Raw genomic sequence first — 20,578 nt, 5'->3', positions numbered from 1 at the left:
TGAACCCACCGTGGGGGACCCCTGGCTGTGGCAGAGGCAGTGGCCACCGCTGGGGCTCACGGTCAAGACCGCGATGACCCTGGGGTGGGGAGGAATGGGGCAGACGTGTGGTGGCTCTCCTGTGTTCAAATTTCAGCTGAACTTTATTGGAGCATCGTCATCGGCAGCAGCAGAGCTGTCCCCCTGGTCCCCTCCCCGCGGTGGCAGGGGGACAGGGTGCCACCAGAGATGGAGAGCATCTGGCAGTGGTGCTCATCCTTCAAGGAGGTGTCCCAGGGAAGGATCTGACCCTGGTGGCCAGCACCCCTCCTGTCCCCATCGGTCCCCAGGAGCAGCCCCGCAGCGGGACGATGCAGGCAGCTGCCCTTGTCTTAAGCACCCGGCCCCCCTCCCCTGTGCGCGGCTGCTCTCGGGGGCTGCCGCCTTGTCTGAGATGGGAGCCCTGCTGCGGGCTGCCGGCTCTGCTCCCTACCGGCTTTACCTGTTCCTAATTGCGGGAGAGGCCAGCAGGAATTGCAGGCTGTGCTTTGCCAGCAGCTGCCAGGGGGAAGGATCCCAGCGGCTTCTCCCCACCAGCCTTAGGCTGCATCCAAAACACACTTGGAACGTGTTGAGACCATGGCAGGAGCTGGTAGGACCCGGCAGGGACTGGCAGGACGAGGACCTCCCAGTCCCCGCTGCTAGGACACGCTGCAGTGCTTGCTGCTGCCCCGCGGCTTCGCCGTCCTGCCCCCGGCCCTCCCCGGGGGCTCCCTGCCCAGGGAGCTCATCCCAGGCTTGGGGATCGGCTTCCCGAAGAAGAAACCCTCTTCCTCCGAGTCTGAGTCCGAAGACGAAGAGCAGGTGGGACACCAGGAGTCATCCTCCTCCGTGATGTCCTGCAGGTCGATGTCCTCCAGCTGTGCGCTGTGTCGGGCAAGGGATGTGCCCGCTCGGAAGTGTGGGTTTCCATTGCCTGCGGGTGTTCGGGGGTCAGGGCACCCCAAAACTGGGTGATTGGGGGCTCCAGGCCCATTGGGACCCTCTGCGCTGGGTTGAGGGCCGGAGGGGTGTCCGGCCGGTGGTCCCAGCATCCCTGCGTGCGCAGCATCCCTGCTCCGCTCCTTAGCAGCTCCTCCACAGTCCTCCAAGCTCCTGAACGCTGGATGCACGGAGGCCTGATCCAGAAACGCCTCTGGAAGAAGGAAAGCAAAGATGGGTGAGGAAGGGGAAGGCTGAACCTGCCTTGCCACAGCCCCTCATGCAGCGAGGGCTGCCCCGGGATGCAGTGGAGGGTTGTACCAAACCCCAGCTGCCAGCGCTCGCCCTCCTGCGGGAGGTGGGCTGGGGGCTCGTTGCCGCCGCTCCAGCCCTGGGTTGGGCTGCACCCATGCGACATAACCCGTAAGGTACCCAGGGGCTGAGCAGAGCCTGGTTTTGCTCCCACTCCCCTCCTGCCACGTAGCAAGCGGAGCAGTAGGATCCCTACCTGCCCCTTCCACCCGTTGCCTGCAGCCCCCGGCCACCGAGGTGCTGCCCGTCCCCGGCGTGGTCCTGCCGGCGGGGCCGGCTCGGGAGAGGGGCGTCGAGTCGGGAGATGGGGCCGAAGCAAAAGCCGAGTCGGAGGAGTCGGAGGCGGTGGAGGATGCGTCCCGTCCCAGGCTGCAGGTCTCGGAGCAGAAGAGGCGGCCGCGGCGGGAGGTGAGGGGCTGCCCGTGCAGCGGCTTTCGGCAGAGGCTGCAGCAGAAGCAGGCGGCTCGGGCATGCCAGTGCAGCCCTTGGTGGGTGGCCTCCTCGCTGTCGGCACCTGAGGGGCAACCGTGGGTGAGGGGGAGGCTCTTCCCACCACCGTGTGCCAAAACCCATCCTCCGCACCGAGCCGCGGGGCTCTGGCTCCGCAGCCCTCCCAGCCCACGTCCCGCCTGCCCGGGCAGGGAAGCCCCGCTGCACCCTGCCCTGGGGACAGGGGGGACAGGGGCCATACCGATGGGGTCCCCGCAGGCCTGGCACGGCTCGGCAAAGAGGCTCTCGAAGCAGCCGCAGCAGCAGGGCTGGCCGCTCTTCATCACGTAGCGCTGCCCGCGCAGGGGCACGTCGCATTCCAGGCAGCAGAAGTGCTCCAGGTGCCAGCGCCGACCCTCCGCCTCGATGCATTCCTCCATGAAGATCAGCTGGAGGGGGGGAAACCACCCGTTCTCTAAGCACCCAGCTAGAAACCTCGTAGCCCGGAGGATGCTTTGCTGTGCCCAGGAGAGAGGAGGAGCCCCCGTGCCTCGGCGCGGGCATGGGGCTCCTTGCAAGGCTCAGGAAGGAACCTTTCCTCCTGCCCACCAGCAGCTCTTGCTGCATTTGCAGCCCCCAGCCAAGGAGCTTTTAACAACAGCGGAAGGGAGGCAAGAGCCTCCCCTCTGCCCGGCACCCACCTGGTCGCAGGAGGCACAGCGGGGTCGGAAAAGCTCGGCGTGGTGCCGGCCGCAGTAGATCCTCCCGTCCTGCTGGAAGTAGATGAGGTCCACCAGGGGCTGGTGGCAGAAGTGGCAGGAGAAGCAGGACGGGTGCCAGAACTGACCCCCCAGCCGGGATGCCGAAATCCCCGGGTCCCCTTTGTTCAGCCTCCTGCCGCACTGCAAGGCAGAGGGACGCGGGGTTTGGGGTCAAGCTGGCTTTTGGGGATGGGTCCCCACTGGGGAATGGGTGCTGCCCGGTGCTGGGGGGGGGATGCCTCACCTTCTTGCAGGGACAGCCATGGCAGGGACCCGGCACGGGACATGCCAGCCCCTGCCCCAGGGCCTCCCGTCTCCGTCGGGCGCTGAACGCTCGTAGCTGCCTCCTCTCCTCCTCCGCGAGGTCGGGGCAGTACCGCTCCTGCGTGGGGAGGCGGAGGTGAGGGGATGCACGGTGGGTGAAGCCCAGGGTGGGCAGCACCCAACAAAGACACGTCTTACATCGCAGTCCTGAGGAGGCAGCTGCTGCAGGAGGGCTCTGGCGCGGAGCCGGATCCTGTCGGCGGGAGAGGCAGGCTGCGGCGAGCGGGTGCCAAAGCACAGCGGGACCTTGGGATGTTGCACGGGAGAGGGAAACACAAGCAGATTTTTAGGGGGATTAAGGTGCATTGCTCGAGGTTGCTAAAACACGTGTTTCATCCCGGGGCTTCATGCTCTGCCATTTGTGGATGGCACCCGCCGGGCTGGGGGAGAGCGGGGAGCAACGGGAGCCCCGCGAGAGCCAGGGTGCTGCCCACCTCGGGGGGACTGGGGTCCGCGGGGGGCTCCAGGTACTCTTCCAGGGCACAGCCGGAGTCGCTGTCGGACGAGGCTGGCGGGAGGCCGGTGGCGGTGCCGCAGGGGGGAGGCTCGTCTCGCTGGGGCCATGCAGGGCTCGGCAGGGACATGAGCTGGGGAGAGAGCATCGGAGCTGGAGAGAGCCTCGGCGAGGCCGGGGAGCAGGGGTCCATCCCCAGGACATCATCCCACCTGCCTAGCGCGGACCTGTCTCCACGCGGCAGCAGGACAAGCAGCCCCTTGTCCCGGGGAGGGACCTCGGGGCAGGTCCAGCCGGGATGATGCTCAGCACCACGACGTCCAGACCCTTGGCTGAACCTCTGTAGAAGTCCAAGGGCTTTTGGAGGCTGCTCCTTTCTCTGCAGGGGTTATAAGTAAAATCCACACCGAGGACACGGGGGCTCAGCAGGGCAGGGGCTCTGTCTGCCGAGCAGGAGGAGCTGAAGGGATGGTGATGGAACGAAACGGGGCAGGGAAGACCCCGGGTGTCCACGCTTAAGCTGAAACAGGTTTTGGGAAACGGCACCGGCCGTTTGCTCACCCACAGCGGGAGATTTTCCCCCGCTGCCACCAGTCCTTTGCTGGCACAGCTAATCCCTGGTCTAGTGGCCTGTCCCTACGCAGGGCAGTGGGAGGAGACCGAGGTCTAGCCCAATTCAGTGGAAAATAATTTATTCCCCTCGGGCTGCTATTGTTCTGCCCTGAGCGGCTGTTCCTGCCCGGGCGGCCGGCTCGCCCAGCCGCCACCACCTCGCCTGGCTAATGGTTACGCAGTGGAAACCCGTCCGGTCCCGTCCCCTCCTCCCCACGCGACGCTTTTCACCGTTCGCTTCCTTCCTGGCTTGGCTTTCCAAAACAAAGGCGAGATGGCGATGCGGTGGCTCCTGGGGCTCCCTGGATGCCGGCCCAGAGCCCGACGCCCTCTGCCCGCGCTTCCTGCCCCGGCGCGGGGAGCAAGGGTGGGATGCGGGTGGGATGGACCTGAGCCACTGCTCCGGGGGCAAGTCCTCAATCCGGGGGCAAGTCCCGGTGCGGCAACCAAACAGCCCCAGGACACCCCTGGATTCACCCCGGGCAGTGCCCGCTGCGGACTGATCAACTGCTCTGGAAAGTTTTACACAGCCAGAGCCTTGGCACGGGCTCAGGCTGAGGGTTGAGGGGTGGCGACCCCCAGGCCATGCACCTGCGTCTTCCTGCATCACTGCCACCACAAGGACCAGTTCACTCCTCGCACTGGGATGGTACTTCTGCACGACTGGTTTATCTCCCCCTGCCCACGCTGTCAGGGTTCATCCTGGCCAGCACCAGCAACCGCATCCCCACTGCTCCCACTACAATGCTTTGACACCCCCGGCTCAGCCCCTGCTCCCAGTGTGCTCCCTCCACCACAGCTGCCCCTTCCCATGCAGCATCCTGGGGTGCCGGGATGTTGCACCCAAATGTGGCCAGAGCTCGGAGCGGGTGGGATCAGCCCACGCAGCTCAGGTTTCCCTGCCATGCACCTGGGTCAATGATTAACACTGCAGATTGGCTAATCAGCAGGAGAAAACAAAAGGGCTGCTTGCTCCTTCCTGCGGTTTGGGGTCTGCCAGCCCTGGGGTTAGTCTAGAAAGACTGCAGGGCTGGTTGCACGGTGTTTTTAAAGCTGTGCTCAGCTCTAGGACCTGCATAGGGATGAAATCATCTGACCCAACTCTGTGTATCTGCAGCCCAAAGAGAGCCCTGGCCCTGCTGACTTGGCGAAGGACCACTGCACCACCACTGGTGCTGGGCCAGTAACTGGCCTTGGCTCTACAGCTGCGCAGGAGGATCGCACGTGTCCCTGGGGATGCTGAATGGGGACCTCCGTGGGCTCAGTGACCGGTCCCAGCTCTGCTGCCTTGTTTGGGTAACACACGTCTCTGCTTTGCCCTCCCCATGGGAGTGGATGGCAGTCCTGGGCTGTGCTTGGCTTATTAAGCCTCTAAGCTGCATTTGTCTAATCTGTTGGGGCTTTGCTGTAATTAGACCTCTCCGATGCTCTGTGGACTCAGCAGAGCTGGGGGTGCCTGCGTGGCCCCAGCCCTGTGGCAGGGTGCACAGGGCACCTCGTCCCAGGGCCGTCAGCAGGGAGCCCAGCGGGGTGATGCTGGGGGAGGGCAGGGAGGGCAGGGCTCCTGGTGCTGCGAATCCACGGGGCTGTGCTGGAGAGCCCAGCCCAGCCCGGTTTGATGTGATTATGCCGGCTGGCAGCCGTCTGGGCTGTAGACAAGTCCCTGTAATTAGCCCCAGACGGTGACAGTGGTACCCGCCTCCCATGCGAAGGAGCCAGGCAGCCCCAACAGGTCTGTCTCCTCCGCTCCCCATCCCTGTCCCCTCTTCCTTCCTGCCCTCCCTCGCTGCCTCCAGGCAGTCCTCTTACTGCTCTTCCCCGCTGGCCTGCACAAGGGACACAGGGATGCTCCCTGCCTGCTCATGCCCTCAAAAACAGGGACAGGAGAGCCTGGACCTGGCATCAGGGGGAGGTGGCAGGAGGGCGCTTTGGGGAGCTGCTCCCCCCTGCCAGGGCAGACCCGAGCGCCGGAGGTGCGTCCCCCAGAAGGGACGTGCGAGGGACCAGTCGGGCAGGCTGAGTGCCACTGGCTGTCATTTGCCTTTGCTTTAAAAGCCTCTCGTCCTGCCTGTGGGAGCTCCTCCAGACTGATTGCTCAGCTCCCTTCTGCACCCCAAAGGATGGGCAATGTCCCAGCCGTGCTCCCCTGCCTGCTCGCAGCCTGTTGGTGTTAGCATGGCTGCAAACAGCCGTCCAGGCTCCCGTCCCGGTGCTGGCCCCGCAAGACTCCCCTTCCTGCTCCGAGCATGTTTCCCACAGTAGCTACAGTCCTTTGCAAAGCAATCGCAGATCCCTGGGTACAAGAAGCTAAAATTCATGGGAATATTAATCTTATTTGCCTCCCTGGGAGCAGCCCCCATCTCCAGCTGGCTGCCGGAGAGTGTGAGGGCTCCCAGCCCTCTCCTGCCAAGGTCACACATTAACTTGCAGCGCGGCCACCCTGGCCCATTCGCATTCAGCACAGCCTCCCGGTTGCCAGCACGGCCGGGGCTGATCTGCATCTCTGCCACAGCCTTTGGTTTTCTAAAGTCACCTCTCCATCTTAGAAGACCCACTTTCAGAGCCCTCTAGCCTATTTTGCAGAAGCACCAAACACCCCCCAGCTCCACGACCCCAAGGAAACGCAACAGCTCACCGTCACCAAAAACACCAGATCCCCTTTCAAGCACCCAAAAGCACTGGCAGCTTTCAGAGGCATAGCTCTGTATTTACCACCTCACCCACAAGACAACCTGTTTTTGCTTGAGCTCCTGTCAACACAGCTGCAATGAAGGTACGTGGAAATAAAGATGCAGAGCAATAAAAATGCATCTCTTCTGGGGTGAGATAAGCTGAGGTCTGGCAAGGTGAGCCGGAGCAGCTAGTCCTGCAATGCAGCCCAAGCCGGCTGCCCGAGCTGGAGCCTGTCTCGCAAAAAAGCCCGTGGTGGCTTTTGGACCTGTCATGGCACGAGGTGGAGCAACACTTGGGTGCTGCTGGCTGGGTACAGCCGTCCTGTGGGCCAGCAGTGTGGAGGGACAGGGTCAGCACAGCCCCCCAAATGATGGGGAGGGGGTGTCTCAGCATCCTGCTCTGCCATACGGCACCGTGTCCTCCCAAGTCACCGGAGGGGACCGTGGCCCGTTTGCTCGCAGGGGGATGTGCCAGTGCTGCAAAGGGCTTTTCTTAAGTGTGTTTTCCCCCACCCTGAGAGCGCAGGCACGGCCGGCTGCCCCGGCTCGGCGGGGAGCAGTAACCCATTAACCTGCCGTAACTCACCCATTCGTACATCTGCGGGTACGAACCGAGACCCGCCACCCCACCTCTCCCCCGCGGCCACCGGATCTCATCCCGGCACGTCGGTGTCTGACGGGGCCCAGCCGCCCCCAGTGGAAAGCTCCATCGCCAACCCCAAAACACCCCATTCCCGCCTAAAGCCTGGGCGGAGGAGGGATGGCGGAGCCAATACCCCTTCCCGGAGCCCCTCGTCGGCCGAAGGAGCCGGGCAGCCCTGCCAGCCCCGTGCCCGTGCACCTGCCCGCTCTGGAGGTGGCCGCGCAGCCCGGGATGGCAGGGTCCGGCACGATGGAGCAGACGCCGTCTCCTGCTCTCAGGGGACACCTTCCCGAAAACAAAGACCGTGGGGGCAGCCATACCATTCTGCTCCCCCCACATTTATTTCTCCCAGAGAAAAACAGCCAAAAAATCCTCCCTCTCGCCTCGTTCACCTCCCCTTCCCCTCGCAACAATTCCCGGACGGTGCCTCCCGGTGCCTCCCGACTCCCAAGCGCCTTCTCCCGCAGCTCCAGCTGAGCACGTAGCTCGGACAACCGACCCCAGGAAACTTTTCCAGCCTCACCTACCTGCCCTTTCACCGCACCCCGGCACCCGGGGGCCGCCGCTCCGGGCTCCGCCGGCCGCTCCAGCCCCGCTCCGGCTGCCGCCGTCCCGCCCCGCTCCGGAGGAGGCGAGGGAATGGAGGTTCAGCGGGGAAAACTTTGCAAAGCGAAAGGAAAACATCCAAGCTCAGTCAGGGAAACAATTTTTTTTTCCTCTCTTCTCTCTCTCTTTTTTTTTTTTTTTTTTTTTGTTAATCTGCCTGCCCAGGAAACTGGATCTGTGTCAGCCGGGGTCCTAATTACAGGCTTTTTAGCCTAAACCTACAGAGACAGCCAATGGCAGGGAATCACAGAGGCAGGCAGGGAGGGGAAGAGCAAAGGATGGCGGGGGGGGGGGGGGGTACATTAACCCTACAGGGGAAAGAGCTCGAGATGACATCTGTTTTTCTCGCTACCTCTCATTTTCCGAGCGTCCGCGCCCTTCCCTCCATCTGCGGCTCAGTTCACCCCAGGTTGCCGTTTTGATGACTTTTTATGATCCGCGTGGTGATTTATTTTCCTACCTAGATCAGAAAGAGTTGAAGCTTCATGAAAGAGGGGAAGTGTCATTACACCCCAATTTAGAGGTGGAGAAACTTTGGCTGGGCTCTCACAAAGGAGTTAGCCAGAGGCAAGTCAGGATGTCCTAGTTTTCGCAAGCCCTGAACACCTGACAGTCTCCTAAAAGCCATTTAGAGCGGCTTCGGCTGCAGCAATTGCACTCGGGCAAGAGTCACGGTAAAATTTATCAGAGTCTCTGACGCAAGGCAGAGCGTCTTTGTTGTATTCCTGTGTATTTCTCGCAAGCCGTAAGATTTTCCTGCCTGCTGATGTGGCTTTGGGGATGGGCACAGACACAGCATCCCCCGAAAACCCACATCTGCAGGGACTGGACCAGACCTCTGCCACCCGCGTGGTCCGAGCACCTTGCTGCCCAGGAGCTGTGCCTTGTTTTGGGGCTCTGTTGGGAACCCCAAGGGGTGTAGGCGGCTCGTGCATTATGAAGGTCCCAGGGACCAGGGTCAGGACTGCAGTCTAAATCTGTAAAGTGATGGTAATTTGTCAGAGGAGGTGGCCAGGCTCCACAGCAAGCCGGTGGCACTGCTGGGAGAGGCCATGCAGGGCGGTGTTGGTGCACGGGTTATTGCACTGCTCACTGGTGGTTTATATCTCTGCAAAATCACCTGGGCAGGGAAAGAAGCAGGAGGAAAAGGGGAAGGGGCAGGCAAGCATCTCCACAGGCTGCTGCTTTCCGCTCCCCCGCAGAGGGGGCCCATCCGGGCTGTTGAACCAGCGCTGCAATTCCCCAGGGACCCTTTAAGGTCTCGGCTCTGCGCCGGGGAAGTTAATCCGTTGTTTGGCTTTGGTGGGCGGTTGGTCTCCGCAGCTTTATCTCGACCCGTTTGCTGCATTGGACTTTGTACCACTGGGTGGTGGTGGGCCCCCCCTCCTCCCCACTGCCAGCTCCCAGCCCGAGCTGCGAAGGGGCTGCTGCCTGCACTCCCCACGCTCCACCGTCCCTCTGCTCGGCGGAAAGATTAATGGGCAAAGTCCTCGTTAGGAGACCAGCCAGGCACAGGGACTCAGACTGGACAGACGGGTCACTCGTGGCTTTCCGAGGTGGGACCAGCTGCCGCTCCACCAAAGCCACCGCCCTGGAAACGCCATGAGGTTCCCCACGGGCGCCGGGCGAGCGTGCACGTGTGACGAGCAGGACGCTGGCCCGCCGGGCTTCCCTGATGCCAAAACACCGCGGAGCGACCGGCGTGCAGCCGGCAGCGTCCCTCTGGAAAGGGCAGGGCTGCAGCCACGCGACTCGGCGCTGGAGCAGACCAGGAGCGCTCACGTGTCATGACCGAGGAGCTGGCAGCCCCCGTCGCCCCTTCGACGTCGTGGCTGATGTCCGAGAGCTCTGCGCCGTAACAGCGCGGGTGGGATTGGAATTGCAGAGCGATTGCAATTGTAAAAATTGCGAGTGTAAAAATGACAACTGTAAAACCTGCAGCCCAGCCTAACTCTCCTTGTGGCCTCCCTGTTGTCCTGCGTGCAGGGCAGCCCCCTCGCGTGTGCCCTGAACCCTCCCGGAGACCCCGCACCTTCCCGGCTGGGAAGCCGTGCCTCATCCGAGGCCAAACGCTGCCCACGGGTGTCATTATTTTAGCACATCAGGAGCGCCAGGGCTGAGTCAGGACCCCACGCAGCACGACCGCGAGCGATTGGGCACCCATTGAGGTGGTCTGGGGGTGCAGCCGCCTGTGGGACCCCAGCACCGAGCTGCCATGACTGTGCTGTTTTAGTGCTCTGATACTGGTGGTACTGGGGCAGGTGCTGTGCAGGGGTGCTGTGAATGGGGGCGACTGGGTGCAGAGCGCACCCCCCAGCACCCTCTCCTGCCGAGACCCCCCCAGTTCCCCTCCACTGACCCCCTAGAGCATCCCCATACCCCAGACCTCCCAATCCCCCTCCACTGCCCCCCCTAGAGCATCCCCCTGCCCCAAACCCCCAAATCCCCCTCTACTAACCCCCCAGCACTCCCTCCTGCCCCAGACGCCCCCAATCCCTCTCCACTGCCCCCCCACCCCCTCCTGCCCCAGATCCCCCCAGTTCCCCTCCACTGCCCCCCTAGATCATCCCCATACCCGACCTCCCAATCCCCCTCCACTGCCCCCCTAGCACCCCCTCCTGCCCCAGACCTCCCAATCCCCCTCCACTGCCTCCCCTAGAGCATCCCCCTGCCCCAAACCCCCAAATCCCCCTCTACTAACCCCCCAGCACTCCCTCCTGCCCCAGACGCCCCCAATCCCTCTCCACTGCCCCCCCACCCCCTCCTGCCCCAGATCCCCCCAGTCCCCCTCCACTGCCCCCCTAGAGCACTCCCCACCCCGACCCCCCCAATCCCCCTCCACTAAACCCCCCCAATAAAACCTCCTGCCTCTCTGCCCCCCTCAGCCCGCTACTGCCCCAGGACCCCCCTCCCCAGCCCCCTCGCTGCCCCCCAAGACCTCCTAGCACATCGTCTTGCCCCCCGGACCCCTACCCTGGCCCCGCCCCTCGCCACGACCACGCCCCCAACCTGGCCCCGCCCCCGCAGACCTGGCGCCGCGGACCTGGCGCGCCCCCTAGCGGCCGCGCTCCTGCCTGTCCGGGTCCTCCCAGCCTGAGACGCTCTAGGCGGCGGCCGGCGGACTCGCTGCTCCCGGCGGGCCCGGCCCGGGCTGGGGGGACGCGGCGCTGGCGGGGCCCGACCCGCACCCGGTCCCCGAGCCCGAGCCCCGACCCGGCGGGCCGGGCAGGGGACGGGCCGGGCCGGGGGGCTGCCGGCAGCGGGGGCCCGGCCCTCAGCTCCCGGACGGCGGAGCCGGGCAGCGCCTCAGGTACCGACCCGCGCCCGGGCCTTCCCTCGGCACCGGCACCGCGCCTCGGCCCGGGGCAGGCCCGCGTTGCCCCCTGCCTCCCTTCCGCCCCCTCGCCTCCCTGTCCCCCCTCCCCGTGGCGCGCCCCGGTGTCCCCTCGCACCCCCTCCGCACTCCCGATCCGCCCCCTGCACCCCCTTCCCCGTTACCCCCCCGGGACTCGCCCCCTTCCTCATGGCCCCCGTCCCCACGGGCTGTGCAGGCCCCTTCCTCCTCCCTCCAGCCCCTTCTCCTTGCCAGCGGCCCCTCTTGCCCTGGAGGTGCCCCCCTGCAGCCCCTTTCCTCTCCCCCCCCACCCCGTGCTGGTGGCTGCTGGGGGGGGGGATCGGTTGCTGTGTGTCACGGGTGGGTTGGTGCGGGGCCACGTGCATTTCCACGCGAGGTATCCTTGTGCCCCTGCCCTGTCACGGTGGGTCCCGGTGGTGCCGGGGTGCCCTGGGATTAGGTGGACCCTCTTCTGCAGTGCCGGGTTTAGGAGGATCACAGCGGGGAGGCGTGAAGGGTCTTCTGCAGGCTGGGGGGGGGGGACAGAGCCTCTGCGGGAGCAGAGGGTTTGGGAGGAGAGCGAGCGACCCGGGAGAGGTGAGCTGTGGTCTGGAGACTGGGCCACGGAGGGCTGCGAAGGCTCGGAGGAGGGTTTAGGTCTGGGTCCTGGGAGATGGGGAGACTGGAGGGGAGAATGGGGCTGCTGGTCTTAGGAGGCAGGTGCTCTGGCTCGCAGGGAGGTGTGTCGTCCTGTCAGAGTGTTTGGTTCAACTAGTTAAGGCTACGAACGGGCAGTCAGCCGTCGGAAAGGTGCGTGTCGAAAGCGCTGAGCAGGAGACAGGAGTCTTGAGAGTCTCGGTGTCAGCGTGACAGGGATGCCACTGAAATATTCAACAGGAGTAGTGGGAAGCGCCGAGGGAGTATCCAGGGATCTCGCAATGTTTTTTTTCTCGTTTGTTCAGTTCTGACCATAATAACTGTTCAGGATAGGCGACAGCACTCCAACCCAACTCCCTCGCAGGTTAGACAGACGTGGGTGGAGGGAGCGCCAGAGGGAGAGAGGAATAAAGAAGAAAGAGGGGGCAAAGGTAACGTGTTTTCTACAAGATTTTTTTTTTTTTTTACTGAGGGAATTGATGAGATGGGAGTGGGAGAGCAGAGACAGTAGAGAACAAGGCCCCTAGTGACCAGATTAGATGAAGCGGAGAGGGATCTGTTGCTAAATTATTGATCAAAGCCTGTAAGGTCAGCAGAGAGTAAATCCATACTGAGTCTAGAAAAACAAATAGGATGGCTTGAGCTGGATGCAGTGTTGGACAGGGAGCGTTTGGTGTTGTTACTGTTAGGGGTGACGGGTATGTGCAAGAGGACAGGCGACAGCCAGCTTGATTTGTGCCCCAGCTCCTCCAGCTTGCTCAAAAGGAAGCATTCCTCTTCTGGGGGACTTTGCAGGGTTAGGATGTGTTGGGGAATTCTTCAGGGGCCAAAGCTAAGGCGTGGGGCTGCAGTGGAAGGTAATTTAGGTTCTGTTTTGATCTAAAAAATTAAATGGGACCCCTTGGTCAGCTCACTGCCAGCTCTTCCTTCTCCCTCCACGCTGCTCTGCGCTGCGGGGGAGCCTGAGGGCAGCTGCGCAACGTGGTTTTGCACGGCGATGCAACTCCGTGATTCATTGTTTAATTTGGAGGGACTGGTGAGGCAGATTCTGGCATGGCAGAGTGCGAGGTTTCCAATAGCCTTTTCATTTTATTTACTGCTCTAGTGCCAGGCTGGTTATCCGTATGGCTTTGTTCTCCTACACCTCGGATGGAGAGATCGTTAGCTGTTCTCGCCAAATAAAACGTGGCATCCTCTCATGTTACCTGCTGCTGAATCCCCTGCCCTAGAGTGGATGTGGAGTCCTTTAAGTTTGCATCAAAGATAGCAGTATTTCTCACTACTAGTGCGTGCAACTCCTGCCTGCTTGATATTTGCGCTTGCTGACTGTTGTCAGATAGCGGAGTTTTTATGTTTTCTGGCATTTGTTGCTTTTCATAGTCCAAAGTAGAACAGCTGTTGTGTTCACTTGCTTTTAAGGCTGCTGGTTCTCTGACCCTTAAGGACATTCCATCGAGTGAAGGTATCTTCACATTCCTAAGCAGCAGATGCATGTGATTCCTCGTATTCTCACCGCTCTCAGCCGTTCGGTATTACTGTTGCGTTTTATTTGCACTACAGTAGCTCTGATAAACCTCACTCCTGTGTAGGATCCCCAAGCCAAGAAGTAAGATATCTCTTATTTTTAGGTTTTTTTAGCTGTAGACTGTATATTTTTTCAGAAATTACGGGCGTGATCTGTGCAGAATTATTTTCTATAGTCATGTAAGTGCAGGGAGTTAATTAAAAAAACAAGCCTTCCTTGTGATATTTAAAGGAAACTTCAGTCACAGCCCCCCCACCCCCTGCTTTTTAATCTTCTCTGTTTTTTTAATTTCTTTAATTGTATTCTCCTTGTCAGGTGGAAGATGGGACAGTTTCCCTTCTGTTTTAGGTGACTCTGACACCTGGTTACCATGAAGTCCCGAAGGAGATAGAGGGACAGTAGTGGGAATTTCTTCTCACTCCTCCAGAAAAATCCAACAATTGCCTAATGGTAAGAAAGCTGTTATTTTTAATTAGCCTTATATTGCATGGTGTCCATTAATCGAGGAACACATTGAAGAGTTTGAGATCCAAACCCACTGGGCCACGTGCAGGGGGATCGAGGCTGTGTTTGGAGAGGGTGGGAGGAGTTGGTTTGAAAATATGATTGTCCTCAGTTTTGTGTCCTCTCCCCAGGGATTACCTCTTATGCTGACGTCATGGGGAGCTGCTGCAGTTGTCTGTGCAGAGACAGCATTCCAGACAACCATCCCACCAAATTTAAGGTAAGTATCACACCTTCATCGCCATCAGAGAGTCTGTGACAGCACCGACTACTAGCAAAGCCCAGCATGGGTTGGGCTGCAGGCACGAAAGGAAAGAAAACCTCTGCTCTTGCAGAGAAGTCTTTCACTTGATAAGATTTGCAAATATGTTAGTTTTGAACTGTTGGCTTATTTTTTTCCTTTCCTTAAGCAACCTCTGCTGCGAATATGTTTGTATTTGCAGTAGAAATTGCCTCTGCACTGAGATTGAGCCGAGCAAAGAAATGGGGAACTGGAGAGAAACCTTTTATTGCTCAGGGCTGTGTTCCAGTGTCTGTGTTGAGACACATCAGCTGAACTGCCAAGCACACAGTCTCCAGGGCTGCTGGCTTGGCACCTTCTGCCAGCAGTGAATTCATGCTCTCAGCTGAGAAAAGGCATCTCAGTAATGAAAGGGGAATCCATGGGAATTACAGTATCTTCGTGGGTGGGCTTTTTTCGATACCAACGCACTGAGTTTCCTGATGTGAGCTCTGTGGCCTCTGCAGGTAACGAACGTGGACGATGAAGGTAACGAGCTGGGATCTGGGATTATGGAGCTGACACAGACGGAGCTCATCTTGCACACTCACAAGCGAGATGCTGTCAGGTGGCCCTACCTCTGCTTGCGCCGCTATGGCTATGACTCCAACCTCTTCTCCTTCGAGAGCGGTCGTCGCTGCCAGACGGGGCAGGGTGAGTGTGGAGGTTCCTGGAGGAAGGAACTGCTGAGGTTTTGAGCCAGAGTGAGCCGATGCTTGTGTCTTCCCAAATTCCTGCATCTAATGAATCAACAGGTTCTTCTGCAGCCTCTGTTCCCCCAGAATACCGGTGTGTGCATGCACATACAGTTAATATTCCTGATTGAAACACTAATGAGAACAACATCAGGACCTGGGCATAAATCTAATGGTCTCATTTTGCTAGTGCCTCGATGCTCATGAGGTAATTGGTGAGGCAGGCTTGAGCTTTGGTCGGGGCGTACTTAATGTCAGAGAGGATGTTCGTTACGCTGTCAGCTCTCAGCCTCGGTACCGAGTGATGCACAGCTGTGGAAGGAGAGGTTGCTGGCCTTTCCTTAGGAGCCAGAAGGTGCTTTTTGCAAGACTGAAGCTTTGTTAAGCATTTTTTAGCTCTGGGGATAAAGCTTTAAGGGCATCACCTGCACCTTTCTGCAGGTCCCTCTTAGGGTTTGCTTATTCCACAGAGCTGCCAAATGCACGTCAGTAGCAATAGTTGTTTGAGCACATTTCATGTTTCTCTGAGTTTGCTCTGCCTTGGTTAGTGCCAGTTCTACTTAATGCTTTGCATTTTGTGTCTGGCACCACTTTGTAACGTAGAGGGAAAGAAGTTTTACGTTTTACTGATTTTATGCATGGGGTTGCTGTGCATAGAGAAGGGAAGTGAGTCACCCAGGAGTACATGCCAAGTCATCAGCAATGCTGGGAATAGACTCCAGTTTTACAATGGTGCCTGTTAGTTCCGTTACCAGTCTGTCTCTCTTGCTTTTAAAGAGCTGAACATTTTCTTGGCATCTGCATCCCCGGGAAAAAAAGTTTGTTTCCTTGTTCTCTTAATGTGTTTGTAAACTCCTTCTTATCCAAAAGGACTCCACGTGACTGTTCAGTGTCTGTGTAAAGCACTGCGCAAATCTGTAGTGCCGTATGCTCCTTTTTAATATTTATGTAAGTGGGGTTTTCCTCTCCTGGAGTCGTGTGCTTATCAGTTGCCAGCGATGGGAATTGCTTGTCTTCGGTTTCTGCTTTGCCTTTTGCAGGATGCAGTGGTTAGAATTCCGCCCTCTGTGTGTTTTGGTTTTTATTTAGGTCTAGGTAGTGAGGATAAAGCAGAGCCATTTGCTCTTCATATATTACAAAATTTTTAGCAGGCACATACTTATTCATCAGTCTTAAAACAGACAGAAATGAGAGGGATGGTGATGTGTTTTGGTGAGTTTTCTCCCTTCCTTGTAGGATTTTTTTCTGCTTAGTTAATTTTATTTGGAGGACTCCTTCCTGATGCTGCTCCCCACCTTATGTAAGGCAGATATAGCTTTTTTTTTTTGGCCAGAATGTTTAAAACCTTATTCTTTGGGGTAGCAGCCGTTGTTGCCATGCCGTTCTCGTTGCTATGGCTTTTGTGCGTGTATGTGCGTGCCAGCTTGGGATTGGTTAGCTCTGCACACACCAGCTCTGGTGTGGGCTGCTCGTTTGGGGAGACACTGTTTAATTCCATCCATTTTTGAAATACGACGTTCTTGTCCCTCCCTCACGTGCACACCTCACAGGGCCCAGTTCAGCTTCAAGTAGTCACTGGATGAGAACTGGACTGAGTACCCACTGAGTTAAAATAGAAGATTAGAGATGAAACGAGACCAGTTAGCCTGTCCCTTTCACATCTCTGCTCGTGTGGGATCGATCGTCTTAAGATAACTGGGGTGCTCATTATTTTTCTTGTAATAATGCACCATTTGGTCAGATGGCAGTCATGGCATTCTATTTCTGTTGATGCAATAATCCACCAAGCTGTTGGTTGTTCTCCTGTGGCTGTGGGTTGCAGGGGTTGATTGTGTTAAACACAGCAAAAGAAATCAGAATTACCTGTTCATTTAGAGCTGGGAATTACATATATTCTTGTTAAGAGCAGGATCGCTTTCTTGCTTTTCTGACCCTCCTCTTCGTTACTGTGCAGGGATTTTTGCCTTCAAGTGTTCCAGAGCAGAGGAGATCTTTAATCTGCTTCAGGACCTGATGCAGTGTAACAGTATCAACGTAGTGGAAGAGCCTGTTGTCATCACCAGGAACAGTCACCCCACGGAGCGGGAGCTCTCCCGGACCCCCCAGGCACCCAACAGTGAGGCTCCTTCAGCGTCCGGGGAGAAGAGGGGGGAACACACGTGGGCGATGACTCCAATTGCTCGCGTGAAACTGCCCTTTGCAGCCCATGGATCCCTCCATGCGCTGCCTCGCTGCTGACCCCTATCTTTATGTCCACGTGTGCCCCATGCAGCACGTTTCTTTTAAGGCCCCCCTTGTCTGCCATGTGGTATTTTGTTTCCAAGGAAACGGCAACAAAAAGCCCTTCAAATAGAAAACCGAGTTGTCACCCTTCAGTTGGTTTTCACCTGGACCACTGCCACGTGGCCTTTTTAAGTAGCGTCTACAAGGATCAGGTGGTTCCTAGAGGAAACCACATCTGGAAGGATTTGGGTTTGCTCTATAACTGTCTCCATTAGGAGTGACTTAAATAAATTTACACAAGAGGGCCTATAGCCCTTGTATTTATACTAGGTACTTCATGGTAGGGATCTTCCCCAGACAGGCTGATTCTGACCTACAGGGTGCAGTTAAGAGGCCAGCTCACTGTGAAAATGAAGTCAACTCTATTTTGTATCAAACCAATGCTCTAATGCGTATCCATCTTGATTCTCTCCCAGGTCTGGGGTATACTGTCCCAGGATTTCCCAACGGATTTCACAGCTTCCCTGGAGAAACCCTATCATACTCCGCAGCCCGCCACCCCTCCGTGAGCAGCCTGAGGCATTCCTCTGTGGGTGAAGACTCTACTCATGCTCTTATTGGGCCTGATGAGCAGGTAAACCTAGATGTCCTGAATTCTGTTGGTTGCAAGCAATGAACAGGCAGCTTGTTTTGCTAGCAGTCCTGTGCAATTCTGAGTTTCTGTTACTCCAGCAAAGCTCAGGGGATCTTCATACCTTGTCATCCTTTTTTTCCCTCTTGCTTCATTTTGCTCTTGGAGATTTCTGCTCTCTGACGCTTCACTAGAACAGGCACTCTATCAAGGCCGACTGAGTTGGCTTCCTTGATCCGCTAGTATTTGGTGGCAATTATTTAACAGCAGCACTTAGCTTGTGAGTCCAAGTCATACTGCCCTATCTGTCAGCTATTACTGCAACCCCGAAACCGATGTGCAGATGCATACCCAAGTTCAGACTCTTTATTTTTATTTTTGTTCTCAGTTCTCAGTTTTAGAATTTAAGATTTTTCCCTACAAAATCCAGCTTGTCTCAACCATTATCAGAGAAGCCTAGGTAGGTGTGAGTGCTGCAATATCGCCAGTGTAAGCCACCCAAGGAAATATTTTGCAAGTGGCTTTGCTTGTTGTTCTGTGCCATATGCATCGACCGTGAAATAGATGAAGTGGACTTCCTTTTTGTGTCTCCTTCAGCCCACAAATCCAGAACTGGCTTTTGTGTTTGGCTTCCCAAAGTATTTTCAAATTCTGAAATTCTTTCATTTCCTCCTGCTTCATCAGCCACCGAAGAATTTTCCGTTCCTGTTGGTTTCTCAGCTGCTGGCAGCTGCTTTGCTCTTCTCTCTTCTCTTCTCCTTTCACTGTCCCTCTGCTTCTCTCCTTGCAGTCCCACACCTACGTCAACACGGCCAATGGTGATCAGGAGCTGAGGGGCCGACACTGTATGCACTCCTTGCCTGAAGTCCACCCTCCTTTCCCCCATAGGAACCACAGCTGCTCCCTCGAAGACCGCAATCCCCAGGTCTTTCTGCAGCCAGGGGAGGTTAAGTTCGTGTTAGGTCCCACATCCAACTGCAGACGCGTCTGTCGGCACCACCGGGAGTGCAGGACGCACTTCTGCCCCCCCAACAACAACAACAACGAGTGCGAGGAGGAGTGTCCTTCGCCCCACTGCGTCTACGAGAACGTCAACGGCTTGCTGCCCCCCAGCACCTCCTCTCTCTGTCGAGGCGGGCGCTTGAAACTCACCCGGGAGGACGCGGGCTTACCCGGCTGCTCCCATCGCAGAACGGCGTTGCTGCACTACGAGAACTTGCCGTCGCTGCCCCCGGTGTGGGAGTGCCAGCCGCTCCGGCGGGGCGAGGAGGACGCGGGCGCCGGGGACGTGCTGACGCCTTCCCCCAACGGCTACTCCGAGGCTGGTGAAGAAGATCCCCTGCAGAACTACATGAACTCGGAGAACACCGCGCTGCACGGGGGTAGCGGCCAGTGGCGCAGCAGCTTCCTTCCAAAGCCTCGTCGCGGCTGCATGCCCAGCGTCTTCAGCTTCGACTTCCCCCGGCCCTGTCCAGAGCAGCCGCGGCAACTCAACTACATCCAGGTAGAGCTGGAGGCCGAGCCGCGCAAGGGACATCAGAACCCACCGGTCCCCTGTGTCCCACCTCCTGCCACCCACGAAGCCCGCCGGACGGACTCCTACGCGGTCATTGACCTAAAAAAGACAGCGGCCATGTCCAGTTTGCAAAGGGCCCTGCCGAGAGATGATGGGACTTCGCGGAAGACTCGACATAACAGCACTGACCTGCCTCTGTAAGGGGGAACGCCAAGTGCAAGCACTGTGTCGTGGCTTCGGAACCTGCCCTTCAGTGTATTGCCCGGTGTGGCTTCCATTTGCCATTGCCTTCTGCTTCCCTGTTTACCCCATTACCTGGTGTTACGGGATGGCTCCTACAGCTGATGTTAAGGCTAGTCTGTCTGTCCGTCTTCCCCTCTCCGTCTCTCCCCTGTAGTTCGTTTTTAAAGCCTTGTGGGATATTTGACCACGCTGTTTGAAGGTTAAATTTCTGGTGAGAGGGGCAGAAGGTGCCAGCAGTAGTACCGGCACCGTGTGGATACAGCCTTGAATCGGGGTAGCTCTCCTGATTGCCTGGCAGCTCCGTGAGCAGTGCCAGCAGCCTGGCTGCAGAGGCAGGGCAGTAGCATGGTGGAGGCCTGTTTCCAAAAGCGAGTTGCTTTAGGAGCTCCACTGCAGATCAAGCCCGTTTCCCGTGGATTTCATGCCTTGTGACTCCAGGCGAGCTCTGCAGCCGGGCCACTCCGAAGCTGGGTTTTGCCTTGGGATTTTGCTGATCCCTGATGACTTGGGAACTCATGCTGCGGTCTTTTCCCCCTCAACTCGTTCTTTTCTCCTATTTTCTTGAAGCTCGTAGAAGCTTTTTATACTTCTGTCACTTTCTCAGATTTGATTTAAATTGGGCAACTCTAGAAATTAATAGAGGAGGACGGACAGCCATGGGCACAGACACTGTGATCACATAAACCTGATTTCCTGAAGAGACCCTGCTTTAAAAGAGGAGGGGAAGACCGCAACTGTGAGAGAGATTTGAGGTTTGGTATAGAAAACTTCAATTGTACCGTACCCCATTTTGATTTTTAAGGGTTCTTTTTGGTGACTGTTCAGAAGTGTTGTTGATTTACTTACTTGTTTACTTATTTATTTATTAAATGTTCTTTTGCATCCCAGTGGTAATTGCCAAAACCGGTGCCAATATGAAACACGTACTTGCTGTGGCTCGTTCCTTCTGTCTGGGGGACAGATCTCGGAAGAGGTCGGTGGCTTTGCTGAGCTGCAGTTGGGGAAAAGAGCAGCTATGAATCAAAAATTTTTTAACTGGGACTGACTGTCACAGGGCGGGTGGGAAATGGTACGGGAGACGTGGGAGTGCGAGCAGAGCTGCCAGGCAGCCGAGCTTGGAGTTGTATCAAAGTCGTTGCCTACACCCACGTGCCTGGCTGGGTCCATGAGAAATATTTGATCGGTGTTTTGAGTGAA

The 20,578-nt window shown here is 57.8% G+C and overlaps 2 protein-coding genes across 11 annotated transcripts; one reads left to right on the top strand and one right to left on the bottom strand.

Annotated features, from left to right (window-relative positions):
* Positions 1–124: 124 nt before the first annotated feature.
* On the bottom strand, positions 125–8,094 carry PRICKLE4 (prickle planar cell polarity protein 4). Its single transcript, XM_075173955.1, has 8 exons — positions 7,695–8,094; positions 3,221–3,373; positions 2,925–3,032; positions 2,707–2,844; positions 2,403–2,603; positions 1,964–2,150; positions 1,469–1,786; positions 125–1,174 (listed from the first exon to the last, which is right to left on the bottom strand). The coding sequence occupies exons 2-8, from the start codon at positions 3,368–3,370 to the stop codon at positions 681–683; spliced, it is 1,596 nt and encodes a 531-aa protein (XP_075030056.1). The 5' UTR covers positions 3,371–3,373; positions 7,695–8,094; the 3' UTR covers positions 125–680.
* Positions 8,095–10,940: 2,846 nt separating this feature from the next.
* On the top strand, positions 10,941–20,268 carry FRS3 (fibroblast growth factor receptor substrate 3). Of its 10 annotated transcripts, XM_075174407.1 has the most exons (10): positions 10,941–11,083; positions 11,844–11,917; positions 12,070–12,195; positions 13,184–13,370; positions 13,605–13,739; positions 13,925–14,013; positions 14,541–14,727; positions 16,723–16,884; positions 17,468–17,625; positions 18,413–20,268. In XM_075174407.1, exons 6-10 carry the CDS (start codon positions 13,948–13,950, stop codon positions 19,337–19,339), a joined length of 1,500 nt encoding a protein of 499 aa, XP_075030508.1. In that variant the 5' UTR covers positions 10,941–11,083; positions 11,844–11,917; positions 12,070–12,195; positions 13,184–13,370; positions 13,605–13,739; positions 13,925–13,947; the 3' UTR covers positions 19,340–20,268. The 10 variants fall into 10 exon arrangements, with proteins under 10 accessions (XP_075030508.1, XP_075030510.1, XP_075030512.1 ...); XM_075174409.1 differs by lacking the exon at positions 11,844–11,917; XM_075174411.1 differs by lacking the exons at positions 11,844–11,917; positions 12,070–12,195.
* Positions 20,269–20,578: the final 310 nt, after the last annotated feature.

The sequence above is a fragment of the Calonectris borealis genome, chromosome 26 (genome assembly GCF_964195595.1).
Source record: "Calonectris borealis chromosome 26, bCalBor7.hap1.2, whole genome shotgun sequence".
Lineage (NCBI taxonomy): Eukaryota > Metazoa > Chordata > Aves > Procellariiformes > Procellariidae > Calonectris > Calonectris borealis.
This window is presented reverse-complemented; position numbering and strand designations above follow the sequence as displayed.